This window comes from Drosophila virilis, chromosome 2, assembly GCF_030788295.1.
Source record: "Drosophila virilis strain 15010-1051.87 chromosome 2, Dvir_AGI_RSII-ME, whole genome shotgun sequence".
Taxonomy (NCBI): Eukaryota; Metazoa; Arthropoda; class Insecta; order Diptera; family Drosophilidae; genus Drosophila; species Drosophila virilis.
The window spans coordinates 9,754,435-9,769,445 of NC_091544.1; the positions used below are offsets into that span (position 1 = coordinate 9,754,435).

Below are 15,011 nucleotides of genomic sequence, written 5' to 3' on the forward strand. Positions count from 1 at the left end.
TGACAATTAATCCCTACATGTGGCCACGCCACTGTGGAATTATGCTAAGGATTTATTGTTGCATTTATACAGCATGTTATTTACCTACATACTTATTGGCGGGGAGCCCGCCTCGGGGATGATGCTCATAAAGTGAGGCATTCACGTTTACGTCTCTTCTACAGCACCTGAACTCGAGAAGTTATTATTGCAGCCAGGCGGAAAATTGCTTCTTTCTCCGCGTGCGAAATGCTTACACGCTCGTACCATGCGCCTTGGCAGTGGGTCGCTCACTCACTCACTCACTCACACTCACACACACACACACACACACACACACACACATGCATCAGTTGAATTCACCTGGCAGAAAAGTCGTCGCCCGCATTGTACGCGAATTTCAGTGCCTGATTGCCGCTAATGAGCGTCAAATTGAAATTCCTGCTTTGGGCGCGGTTAGCCTAGTGCGAGTACAGTACCGGGAGGTATCATCGATTTCACACCAGCGCACACACACACACCCGCACACACCCTCACACACAGACAATGCCTGGTCCGTTGTGTTGGTGTGTGTGTGTGTGTGTGTGTTGAATGTGTGCCCGAGTGTTGCTACTCTGCAGTCTAGTAAATAAAATTTGGCGAAGGGCCATCATAATCCAGTCGGATGCTCGCCAATGGCTGCTTAAAATTCCGCATGCAGCTCATTTTGATCCGCCGCGCTTCGCCTTCAAGATCCCCTTCCTCCAACCCGGTCTCGTGCCGGGGTGTATTAAAATGCGAGGCGGCGGCTTGAAGAGTTCCTGCAAAACGGAAGCGAGCAGCCGCTCACACCAGGCTATGTTGGTATCAATACGACTAGCACACGTATCTACACACACACACACACACACACACACACACACACACACACACGCACACATATGCTGTGATACATTGAGAAACTTTTGCTATGCAGTCTACTATAAAGGGGCTTCCGTGCGTCCGCTGCCCGTTTAACCGGAATGTAAGTGCCGGCATCCAGCAGGGACTGGGGGGGGGAGTAGTTTTTATGCATGTGCCCAACTTTCAGTGTGTGTCAGTGAAGACGACAGGATGTGTCGAACAGGACTCAGGACTAAGTCACCTACAGTGAGAGCCGCAGACACACGAAGCAACAAACTTTTACGAAATTTGTTTGCACATATTCCACAAATAGTTAAAGAATAAGTTTGCAGGGCAAGCAACAGTAGCTGGTGACGGAGCAGAAGCCACTGGCCACAAGTCAGAATTAAAACCAACCTGATGGCCAATGGCTGCCAGGCGAAAGACAAGTGCGAATACATGTATTCCAACAGGATATAAAAGAGAAATAAAAATGGCTTTCCGAATTCCAATTACAAGACACAACTATTTCTGATCCATTTTCTACACATACACAAGAAACGACTAACAGATCGTTTGCCCACTCGACCTCAATCTGTAAAGCTATAGCGAGGCGTGGCAAGACATGGGTTCAGTTCAGATCCGGCGGGCACGCATGATTCATGGGAAAGCGCCTGTCAAAATGTTCTGTAATTGCAGGGAAGGAACATTTGTTTGTTTTTACTGTAGGTCGTTTTCCATTTGAAACTAATATTTTAATGTTGCATAGAAATGACAATAAAATTTAAAAACGTGTTGCGGCTAGAAAAACAACAAAGCCTCGCCAGGCACTTCCAAATATATCTAAAGGTCGCGGGGGCCGTTGACAGCGTGCTGCGACAATACTGGAGGGGAAATAAAATCTCGTTTATAAATAGACTTTCGAGAATTAACGTCAGGCCCATCAGTTCCAATCGTTGTTCTAAAGTGCAACAGGTGTGCAGCTTGGCCCGCACAAGGGGAGTATGTATCTACATATAGTCTCTTAAGGGCAGGCGATGAATGGGGCCAACAAACTGATAAATCAGCATGTGCTAGGCTGAGTGAGGACCAGACAGCACATCAATTGACCACACACACTCCACGCAGTCTCGGCCAGCGATTGCATTTCAGTCCCTGTGCATTCAACTGGCACAGGCCACAAATGCCGCCAAGTGGGTGCCAATGGTTGATTCTCTTGATCTGCTCCAGACAGCGGCCATGCATTGCCATAACCTAGCTACAGCTTGGTAATACAGTGACTGCATAATTATAAGAAGTAGCAGTAGGGACTTAAGTATTGTACTTTGCATGTAAATCGGCCCAGCCAAGCGGCGTCTCACGAGACGCCTGCCATAGGCGCCACTTGGGGCAGGGACACGGCTCGGCATGCCAGGCACGTTTGGGTGCGCCAAATAAATTTGAAATTTTTCATTAGACCAACAACAACAATAACATCGTAATGGGTTTGTACACAAAGAAATCAACTCAAGATTGCGTCTGCTTTTGAACTTGGGTAATTAACACGACTTCAAAACAAAGCAACAAATTATTCGACATTGATGGACACTGTGCTGGGAGCTCTTGACTATTCCTCAAACAAAAAATAATACCCTTTTCAGTGCCTGCAAGCTGGTAATCTATTAACTAACAGCTGGAGCTGGTTTGCTTTATTTGCAGCTGCATATTTGCATAGAAGCTGCATGCATGTAATTCTAGACGAATTATTTTTGTGCAAACAAAAATGCAAAAATCAAGCTATTAAATGACCAAAAAATAGCTAGATTTACCAATAATAATAGTCAAAGAATTTAATGCGAGTAAAATAAAAGTTGTTAGATTGAAAATTATGCAACATGTTGCCGTCTTTCCAAGCTTAAGGCATTGTGTATTCTGTCTGTAGAGACTTAACAAGCGTCCGCATGTCTCTATACATATATGAAAAAGTTAAAGAGAAGGCCTCACTTTGCTTTTAAAAATGTGCGTATGTCAGCTGCCTGGCGAGACGTAACTATTTTGTTGCCTTCAGCTAGAAATGATGCACTTCTTCGGCTGTTCAGCCCGTTCAACGTATTGCGGACAGCAAGAATCCATTCATAACATCTGGCTTAATTGAAGTGTATGCTGTTTTCTTTTGACTCTGCTTCCACTTGCACCATAATTACTGTAGCTTAGCGCCGGCTTGGCACTCTTTTACCACAATTTGCTGGCAGTCGGACAAAGGAAGCGTCATGGCATGCGCTTCATGGGAATCGCCAGACCAAAGTTAAATTTGTTTGCTTTTGGCGTGTGGAGCTTGGAGCGTACGAGCATGGGGATTCCCCATGCATACACACATCTCGAGACGCGCTTCCGAGGCATTTCGGCGGCATATCCTTAATAATTTGGGACGACGGCGTCAACTCTGTCGTCTGTCGTCTGTTTTTATTGCCGCTCATAACTTTTTAATGCGGATGTTTGCCCTCTGCAAACAAGTGCCGCTCTGATGCCTGGCAAAAACTTCTTTCGCATTGCCAAACGGATCCCCAACCACATTCTACTTAGCATTCATGTGCCATAAGCAGGCGTATTTATTCAGCGGATTCGAGCGATTCTCTGCGGCCTCTCATTGCAGGATACACGAACTTTGCTTTGCATGTGTGTGTGTGAGTGTGTGTGTGTGTGTGTGTGTGTGTGTGTGTGTGTGTGAGTGTGTGCAGTTGCTACCTTGTCGCTGTCACTAGGCTTATCTTGGGTAAATGCCACCGCAAGCAGCAATCAAAAACGCATTTCTCCCTGTAATTGCGAGTGTTAAGTTCATTATTTTATATTAAATTTGACCTCCACGTCAAACCCATCACGCAGCACACACACATTAGCATAACTGTTAGTACTAAGTACACTCATATATATATATATATATATATATACACATATATGTATTTGCATACCCTACAAGCAGATAAAGCTAATTTGATATCAAGTCCTTATTATTAGCTGCATTAATTAAAGATTAAGGCTTAGCGCAGTATCAAATTTTGTTCGCATATAATTGCCAATTGCAAGCAATAGATAATGAATGATGCCAAACAATACGAATTGCCCAATAAAATATTAATTTAATGAATATCCACAGCCCGAAATGCTAACAGCTAACAGAATCTTTGAAAATAAGTTTCGGACAGGTTGGCAAACAAAAACCTTCGATTAGAATTGTCCTGGCCCCATTTCAGCTTACATGATATTATGTTTTTACAGTAAAAAATTCAATATCTCCTCTCTCTCTCTCTGGTGCGGCTTCTACATGGCCCAGTTCGTCAGACAGTCGAGAAGAGCTTCATAGATATATGTGCATAGATATTGCTACGGATGATTAATTCATTATAAATTAAAATATTGAAGGTTTGACATTCGATTATGTCACCAGATGTGTTGCCTATCGAAATGCGCATACTTATTTAAAATGCACCCACATCACTTGCCATACACAAGGGAATGTGAAGAGTCGTGCTGTGCTCCCCTTTGGCGTAAAAGTCTACATTTTGCTGAGTTTCTTGTCGTCGTGGAAGTAAGAAATCAAATTCCGGAAAACAAATTCACAGAATTATAAACAGATGCCACAGCGTCAGCGACCAAAATAATTTCTGGCATTTGCATATTGCGATTATCTGAGAAGGACATGCGCCTGTTGCGCCTCCTCCCCCCCAAATTCAGATTAAAAGTAGGCGCACAGTTTTTTTTAATGCTTTTTTCACTCTATAGCGTAGAGTTCCTACTGACAATAGCAGAGACAAAGGCAGCAGCAACACACGCGGCACGTACGTGTCAAAAAACGTTTTGGAAGCCATCAATCTCAAGGCACAACAACGACAGATGACAATCAGCGAGCAGCGAGGTGAAAGCAGAGAGAAAGGAACAAAAAGAAAAAAAAGGCAACTTCGCCAATTGATTATCGCATCAAGTTGTTGGCATGTTAGCGAAGGAGCATCAAAGTTTCTGCCTCCCTCCATCGATGACATGCGATGCTGCATAAGTCCGAACCTGGAGGGAGCAGCGTAATTCCCCTCGGAGCATTTTTATGGCTCTCCACATAAAACTGCTGCGTTACACCAAAAACAAACAAAGCGTAAAGCAAGTAAGTCGAAATATTCCGTCACGAAGATCCCTTGCAGCCAGAATTAAATTGATACAACAACATTTAGGCATAATATTCGGATATGACAACAATTTTATATTTCATGTGTGAACCGTATATCCGCAATAAAACTAAGTTTAAGTTTATACGAACACAAATATATTAAATTGTTCGACTGAACATGATATATGATATTTCGAAATGTTCAGCATTTGTTTGGCATATAGGCATATATCACGCAACCTGTTTCGGCTACAGGGTATAGCTGACAGGACAATGGGTTCTTAAAGCTTCTCAGTAAAGAGGAACAAGAAGGAACAAAGGCCGCTTAAAACCGTTCACTCGGAAGGCAATTAAAATTGTAGCTCCTGATAGTAACAGATTGTTCAGATGAGCGTAATATCTTTGCGGCATACAAAGTAGTTCGGAATCTTAGGGATCTGCCTGATGGGTATTTTAGAGTGTAAACTTTGCACATTTTTCATCGACTTAAGCGGGCGAATGTAAATGGAAAGTCAGAACCTTAATGAACTCGCCGCGCCAGATTCAAGCAAATCAACGGCACAGAAAAATGTCAAATAACAACTGAAATAAATAACAGATAAGAGACATAAGCGCGACAGAGAGACAAAGGACACAAAGGACACATTGTGGCAGCTTGCACTGCCGTTCTTGTTGTTGATGTCATTTTGCCAGCCACGATTCGCGAAGGCACTGATGTGAGCCGAGCTGTAAATAAGGAAAACGATAAAGCCACTTACCCAATTTCTCGCCGCACAGAACATAGTCAAAGGACTGCGCCAATATCAAGGCCAGCAGTGCGAGTCCTAGACGCAGGCAGCCGAGGCGAGACCGCGTGCGGACCCGGGTCGGGCTGGCTTGTGGCACCATCTCTATCTCCATCTCGAAGCCTTTGCCGTGGGGCGGGCCTGTCACCAGTTAGCAAAACGGAGCCCTTCCTTCGACAAAGGATTTCTCTATGTAGTTAGACGTTCTTTGCAAGGCCTACGCACAATTCGTTTGCGTTCCGACAGCAGCAATGCTCATCTGCAATTAGAGTCCAGCCGCGGCGTTCCCGGCTCGGAGCCGTTCTGCTGTCCGCTCCCTAAATGGACTTATTTCCGCTTCGCTTGAGGCTCTCGGCCAGCAGCTGCATCAGAGCATATGCTAATAGAGCCCTGACTGAAAGGGCCAGCTCAATTGACTGAATGTGTCAGAGCTTAGATTGTTAGATTGTTTTTCTTTAGGCTGCCTGCCTTCACTTGTTAAGCAAATATCGCATATATTTAAGAACTTGATCTGTTTGTCGCTTTGTTCAGTACTTCTCAGGCCTGCATACAGGACACTTGATTTTGGATCAAGACAGCGAATGGGCTGTGCTTGCAGTCAAAGTTCAAGATTGATATCTAAAAGAAGAGATAAAGAAAATATACAACTATAATGAGACGTTCCTAAGTATTACTCATAAATCGCCTATCTTTTTCAATAATGTATTGATCACAGGAAATTCATGTTAATATGCAAGACAAAATGTGGGATCATAAGTTTATATTCCAGCTAAACCAGTTCTATGAAACTATATCATTTGTAGGTGAATCTTAAAATGGATGGATTGCCAGGTAATGAGTGGCTTAAGAGTCCGATTATTATATCATTAAATTTATATTTTGTTAAATAACTTACAAGTTTTCCATTTATTTGTAATCCAATGTGAGTTGTCGTTGCGGCATAGTAAGTATTTTAAGTCAGACAATTCCAGACGTATTCAATCAAAGTCGCACTTAAGCCAACTAACGCGGGCTTATTTGATGACAATTTGGCTTATTCTATTTTTTCGGCCGTCACATCACTGTCAAAATCTCTCATTAATTGGGTCGATTTCTTGACAAGACGCACAACACGGTTCATAAAACTTTGTCAGGACAGACTTTTCGGCAGTCAGCGTTAAATTTATTTGAAATTTCTTTTCTATTGGGCACACTTCTAAGCACACAAATGTTGTATGTATTATTGTATATTTGAATGCTTATTTATCACTTAAGTAGCCTTGGCTTTTGTTTGCTTGGATGAATCTATTTGTAATAGAGTCCAAAGGAGCCTTTTATGCTAGTTCCGTTAACAGCAACATTCACTTTTGGTGGTATGTTAATTTGCTGAGTCGCCGACAAAGCGAGTTTGTAGCGATTCAAATTTGTCGTTGACCTCCTTCAATCGCAATTTGCGGAGAATTATGGCCAGACAATTTTCACAATCCCATCCACATATATGGGCCATGGTAGAAAAACAAAACCATTTCGTACACAAGCTTCATTGACTGATTCACAACTTGAATAGTTTAACTTTTCCAAAAACGTTTACACATTCGAGCACCAAATTATACGAATTTTTCCAATTCTTGAAGTTTTGGGTTTTTTCAGATCGTATAATTGAATTTAAGGTGTACTTTCCATTCACTTTGGCACAGAACTTTTTTGAATCATGATACATTTGCGTTTGCTCCGTTTAATTAAAATTCTGATCGATTATTCCGTTCAAAAATAAACCGTGCCTTAATTCAATTCACTTGCACGGGAACGCAAGCGTCCCAGAGGTTTCATATTGAACACGCAGTTCGCGACAGAACTGATGAAACGCCAGACTCGGCGATGACTTTGATGGCTGGCGTCCGATATTGTGAGATTGGCTCTGACTAAGGTGCGAAGCGAGGAAGGACTGAAACGCAGCTCTTGGCACAGAAGCGGGCCAAGCACTTGAGCGGCACACGAGCCAAGATAAGGATGCTGGCCGACTGCACACGCAGAGATTCGAGATGCTGGCACTCAAACATTTAAGAGAATTCCAAAGAGTCTGCTTAAGCTTTTGCCTGTGCAGCGCAAGCCCTATAGTCGTACTGCTCTAACAGCACGCGTGCATTCGCCTATGGGTGCGAACAGTTCAGCTAGCTGTCTGCTCTGAGAGCACCACCAGGCTGCAAAAGCTTTCTGCTCTGAAACTCAGCACAGTTGGAAACCCAAAGCAGTCTCAAACGAACAATGACAACATTGAATTACCAATGTTGGTCTTGGTTAAGCAACACAAGCTCACACATTTTAGCTAGATAAATACGGATATATCATAGCTGATAAGTATTTAGAATACATAAGTACATATATCTCTGACCAAACATGCATCCATTTATTGTTTTACAACAGATCTAACAAGCTTTGTTTTCATAAATATTTGTTCGAATAATACAAACGATTACATTAACAATGTGATTAGACAAATAAAAGTTACCTATATTTGGACTCACACCTCAGCAAAAACTTGCTACCCACCTCCCCAGTTGTCGACTGAGACTTCAGGCCTAAACACCAATATCATTATAATTCTGAGGCGAGATGCTGATTGAGTCTTAAAGTGATTTAAGTCATTAGGCGTCTAAAGTTTTATTGGTCACGGCGTAACTTTGTGGCAAAACTTTGAGGCTTATGTTTCCCTGTACCTTGTTTATCTGAACGTATCTATTTGCTTAATGCCCGTTTAACAGCACAAATGACAGTGATGCGCTCTTCGGGGCATGTCGCTAACAAGGCTAACTACGCAGAAGTTTCCATGGGCCATGTCAGTCTATAGGCCTTGCTTTGTGCTTAAACCGATATCAGCAGCAATGCCATTATGATAGAATGTCTCATTTAAAGCTGTCAACCTTGAAGCTTATGTGCTAAGGTTGGGCAACATTTATCTCCTTGTTGTGGCTTTCCCAATAGACGCTCCACCTGCGAGCAGGTTTCCTTTGGGCTCGTCTATTGAATATGGAAATTGCGTTTAGACCAAAAAACAATTAACTACAAGCCAACAGAGAGCGTGCAGGCAGAACTGTGCCTGTAAATTTTTAAGCATTTATATATGTTTAAATCCATCACACAATCTTTTGCTAGATAGATAGAAATTAACGTAGCAGTTCGCTTTTTTGGCAAACAGCTTAAGCGAGCAAGTATATGCGATATTTGATCGAATCATTAGGGTTACTTTATAGTGAAATCCCCCAATTAATTAGTCAACCCTTACGTGTTTGAGTATTTACGAGTATTTCAACTATGCACTTTTTGTGACCACAACAAACTGTTAAATGGCAAAAAGTCCACATAAATCGGTCGTTTGATTGCGAACTTGTCAGCTGCAAGAACATCGCCGAGCTGCATAATGAAATTCATGTTGCACTCCTGGGACTGGTCCTAAGCTCCAAATTGTTGGGGCTTGCAAAGAAGGAACGCCGAACAAAACCCATTAAATAGTTTCTTAACAAAATAAGGGCAGTCGAGCAGCCAGGACCCAACAAGTTTGGGACCTTCGAATTTGTTGTGGGTGCTCCGTGTGTTGTCACCTAATAAAGGCGGGAGACGAAAACTTTGCGATATTTTGTGATTGTTTCTCGTTAAATAAAAATAGCGTCGACGATATTTTGTGGTTGTTTCGCTTTTGGTTTACTCTATTAATCCCTTGTTGGCATTTAAGCAAATGTTTGCCTCTTTGCATACTTTTTCTGCTCCTCGCATTTATTGTGATGCGCGCAATTTACAAAATTGAATTTTTCTTTTGCAACTGCCAGCAGGATACGAGCCACTTATAATGTGTGTGCTTATATATATATATATATTTATGTACATGTGCATGTGTGTGTGTGTGACTAACAGCTCATATCATACGAGACGGCCAAAGTAGAGCAAATCTCGGCCTTGACAAAGTTAAAGTAGTGTAGACTGAGCAAAAAATAAGTTAATTTGATAATAATGGAACACTTTCAAAGTTTAGAGTTAAAAACTTTTAATACAAAATTCGAAACGAATTTATTATAGAATTTTAAACTAGACAAGTTGAAATAATGAAATAGGCAAAAGATTGATTTTAAATTACTTTTTTTTACATATAAATTTAAATGTTGAGCATCAAAAACCGCTACAGAAAATTGCGTTAAGAGCAAACCGTAAGGCGGATGTGAGAATTGATGTAATTTCATGTTCATTGCACATATGTATGTAATTATGTATATATGTATATGAATATTCTCTCATACCAATCGCAGATCAAGTTTTAATGAGTATGTGATTCTCATGAATCGAAGTAAAGATACGCTTTTAGCGATATCTTGTATGGAAAATGCGGGTCAAAGGTTTCATTAACAAAAACGTTGGTTCATTATACGAAGGACCCTTCAACATATTTTCAAATAAAAGTGGAGTTCAAGATGCAGAGTTAGACTGTCAAGCGGCGGAAATAAGGTGAAATTGTCACAGTCAAGGCTGGTCAATAGCCGCTAGTTAGTATTATTATATTAATATAGTTGAATGTGCTGCTTTATTAAATCAATTTTATTTTGAAAAGAAAAGAAAACTATGCCATATTTGATTGTAATACTAAATGGGCTATTCAGGATACTAATTACAATTAATTGTGTGTTTATTTGACTGCGTGTTTGTATTTGGTTATTAGGTATTATGAAATTTGTCACAATGCAAGCACGATACGGCAGCTGTTGAGGAGCACAGCTTGTCAAGAGTCATCACGACAGCACGGTTGCCGCTTGCCACTTGCCGATCCTTTGGTAACCTTGGCAATTCAATTTGCACGGCTTATAGGCATTTGGCCGAACAATGCCGTGCCGTCATATGGGCGGATGGTGCTTGCTGGCTGCTGAATGCCAGGCGTTGCCCTCGACATGCCGACGCATTCGCATTCGCATTCGCATTCATTTGGTAAATGTAAATGAGTCTCCAATTGTCTCTGGCAATCATCAACAACAAGGGTGATGGACGCGATAACCACGGCACCCAACGAGTAATTGTCAGTTTTATTCTGCTTTGTCATTTTAACGAAGTTCCAGCATCTTTAGGAACCAAACGCGCGGAAACCCGATGTTGTGTACTATAATGTCCTTTTGTGTTCTTATATTCGGGTAAATGAATAAATATAAACGGCTTTTAAAACATTTATAAACCCAAATATATTAAAGTACATTTTTTAATGCTTCATAATCTATTTGGGCAAGCATCTTTGACACAATTTAACACATAATTGTTTATTATTTATTCATATTTATTCGAAGCACTAATATGTTGAAGGCACTTTCCTTGTTCAAAGGTGTTTAACTTATTTATAGGCAAGGGATAGCACGAGATTTGTTTGTTAGTAGCTGCGCTTAAAATGCTCTCACACCTTGCCACACCTTTTCCCGTTCGACAAAACGGTAGCTTATTCGAAAGTAAACGACAGGATACGAGCAGACCCACCCATTGCCGCAAAGACTCCGTAGCCTTTGACAGCTTTAACCAGCTACATATGGAGCTGGGTGCTGGCCAAGCCCATGTAGCATATGCAAAAGCTCATGGTGCACACATTAAGATTGTTGGCTCCCAGTTGTTGCCGTTGTTGTCGTTGTTGTTGTTGTTGTTGTTGTTGTTTCTTTTGGAGTCGTCTAGACGAACGAATCACGGGGGCAACTGTCCTTTCACACATATGCGGACAACGGACTTCGATGCACGGGCCGGCACGCAAACAAAGCACATGCTGGTTATACTCTGAGCAGATGGCTACTGTTTGTCTGACGCAGTTGCTCATTTCCTTGGCCACCGTCAGCCGCAGCAGACCTGCCTGCAGAGCTGCTCCTTTTAACCGGCGTTGTAATATACAATTGTTCTTACAAGCTCAGTGATTTGTTGTGTGCATCCCAGTGAATACAATTATGTCTTTTCACTCGCTTTACATAGTTATTGGTGCTATAGCGGCTCACGCTGTTCAAAGCCATATAAGCCCGCAAAATGAAGGTGAGATTTTTAAGATTTGACAAAGCCAACAAGTAAAAAAAAAAACATTTCCATTAAAATAAATTGAGTGTCACATTAAGCGGGCCGTAGAGCTTGTCGGTGTAATGTTACGCAGTGGAAACGTGAATATTCATGCACATTATTAGATGCAGAGAACAGATCCCATTTATGTAAAACTTACAATTTGTGCTAATATATATAATACTAGCTTAAATTAAACAACAGTTCCTTGGGCTTGACTATGTGTATTATCATATATAATATTACGATTTAAGAATTTATTCTGCGAATATTTATTCTCTCCGTTAATTCGGTTGCGAACTCCGCTTTCGTTGTAAGTCCATGCAAACAAGTACACCCTGTGCCAAGTTACAGCCGAAATGCTTTCCAAGTTCACATTTTTGCAAAAGCTTGGTACAGCTTTCAAGCTCGAAAGGGATGTCAGCTAAGTAGCTGAGGGTTGTAAAGCTTTTCTAGTTTTAAATATTTCAATTGATATTGCAAATAATATTAAGATGTTACTCTTAGAAAATGTAATGCGCATAGATTTTCAAAACTTAAGTAGCCATTAAATGAACAACTACATAAAACGTTTCAGATTAGGCTAAATAAATATTTGTAGCATCAGTTACTAACTTATTTAATAATAATTTAATTTAACGGCCTGTGGCTACGCTACTTTATTAACGAATGAATAAAGCGCCATGAAACTTTAATTAAATTCAGTAAAACACCTATTATAATATCGCATGGAGCTCGAGCTCGAGCTTTTGTTTTTGTTTTTTAATTATTTCCTTTATTGCTTAAGTGCATGAAAACAATAAAGAAATAAACGACACGAAATACTTCGCCCAGCACGTAGTTGAACCCACATCAAACAGCGTCAAAAGTCACCGCAACTGCAAAAGTCATTCATATGAACTCTATAATTATTTAAATGTATGTATGTATATGCATGCGTTACGACTTATCTATAGAGGCAGTTCCTATTTCCCCTACATTTGAGTCATTTCGCTTCAAATTCTGTGCGCGCTTCATTTTCAAATTATTCAAACTCATCAGACAAACAAGAAGGGCGCCCAAATGTCATAAAAACAAATATTTCGGAAGACTCCAGACAAGGGAAGCGACCATCTATGACAATCTACTTACAAGTCACATAAAATCAATCAGAATTCTGAAGCGCAGCAGAGGCATATGCACATCAGAGTGCCTCCTATAGGACTTGTAGGGTATAGGGACCGCCAAGAGCAATTAGTGACGGTCGATAAGAGTAAGCAGATGTTAATTTCATAGCCTGGCGTAAATCAGCTACATGCTCGCATTAAGTCAGACACTTTAGTAGCAGTAGAGTACGAGCATATAACAAGTCGAATGGATCTCAGGAAGCAACACACAAAACACATTCAAGTGGATTTTACATGCTCCCATTAAGTAGCATAAAATCAACACATTGAACACCTAAGGAATTTCCATTGTCAGACACGCAAGCCTACATATGTGCACATATAATAAGTACATATAAGAGAGAACCCTCGTCACATTTCCACAAGACGATTCCTTTATGAATTAGGTTACCCTTACTTAACATTAGAAGGAGCTACTGATATGTGAGCTTAAATGTAATAATTGCAAATACTCATGTTGATTGATTGTTTAAGTTGATGAAACCGAACTGATTTACTATTAATTATTTTGCACAAATTCCCAAAGACAATGCTTTTTACGCCTATATACACATGCACATGTTGAGAAATATGCACTGCTTTATGATTGAATAAAATAAACAATTAAGTGCACAGGTGGGGGGTGCCCGATTGCTATTATTCAGCGCCGAGCTAACGTTACAAACATTCGAACTATATTGTATACCTAAATGTATACACACACACTTACATAGTCCCCAAGCTGTGCTTCCTCTTGTCTAGGCCTTATCAATGCGGCAAATACAATCATGTTGAGCCTCTGTGAGTTTGAACCGAACTTTAGTGTAGGAAATCCCAAAGGAATAGTGCAAGAGTGATTCAATTATGGCTCTTATCAGCTGCAAGTTATGCTTCGATATTCGTAAATGAAAACCGTCTAATCCCCATTTCAATTGAATGGTAACAATTTTCATATGGGTGGCTATTGGGAACTCCTTCCTGCCTTCCCTTTTTATAGCCTCTAACTGCTAGAGATCGACACGTTTGGGCAGAAGAAGGTGAATATAACGCTCAGATTTGTCTCCTGACTATTAAATATAAACTTGTCTATTTAGAAAAGGAAAAGTATTTATTAATTATTGAATAATCGACGTTTATGTCGGTTTAAAGGGTAAGCAAGTGAGATGTGTCACGAGTAGGACACGCTTCAAATGATATGCAAATTAAATTTAACATACCACACATCCACTCAAGCCCACTCAAATCCACACAAACACACGCACACGCACGGATTTAAAGGTAGACATGTAAACGGATTATCATAGCAATCCATGGACATGAATGAAGTGACACACTTAATGGGAATCACTTTTCCCAGTTCGAAGTACGACACTTTAAGTTGCACAACTTAATCAACAGCTTTTTCATTTGTCTCTTCCCGTCGAAACACTCGAATTAAATGTTGTTGTTATTGTTTTCGCTATTGTTGTTGCTATTGTTGTTGTTGTTGTTGTTGTTGTTGTTGATGTTGGTGTTAGATACAAGAGGACAAATATGTACATCTCCATTGATGTCGGTCGGCTAGTGTGTGGAGTCTGCCTGGCGGCGAGTGTCCCTTTGCAGGTTGTCGGATATTCAACTAAGTAAATTATGCAAATTCTTATGACCGAAATGCCTACTTGGCAGTTTACGTTTGAAATGCCGCCGAGCGCTGAGTAGAGCGAAACGAAACAGATATCGGACGCAGACTTTTGGGCAACAGACAGTAGTCAAGGACGACACTTGGATGGAGGGGGGGGGGGGGGGGGGGGGGGCAGTGACAGGCAGACACTTTTGAGTGGCAGCCGCACACTGATTGCTGTAAACGATCCAACTAATATATTCAAAAGTTGGCATTTATGCATGCAAACATATTCGCATGCACATGAACAGGAGGAGCATTTGCCATTTGGGTAAGTTCATTTGTGGGAACGTTGATAAAAGTAAACATGCACCCAATTTTGTAAGGCACTTGACAGATGTTTGATTGTGTTTCTGCTCAAATATATATAACACCAGCAGCAGCAGCAACAGCAACAGCAATAGCAACAG

General features: G+C 40.9%; 1 protein-coding gene across 1 annotated transcript in view; it reads right to left on the minus strand.

Annotated features, from left to right (window-relative positions):
- The window catches only part of LOC6630871 (uncharacterized), a 31,109-nt gene extending 23,381 nt beyond the window's left edge, over positions 1 to 7,728 (minus strand). Inside the window, exons 1-2 of the mRNA XM_015172156.3 lie at positions 6,656 to 7,728; positions 5,734 to 6,378 (exon numbers count right to left, since the gene is read on the minus strand). Of these exons, the coding sequence (XP_015027642.1) occupies positions 5,734 to 5,875 (142 nt within the window). The 5' untranslated portion in view covers positions 5,876 to 6,378; positions 6,656 to 7,728. The remainder of the gene's footprint in view (positions 1 to 5,733; positions 6,379 to 6,655) is intronic.
- Between the last annotated feature and the right edge of the window lie 7,283 nt (positions 7,729 to 15,011).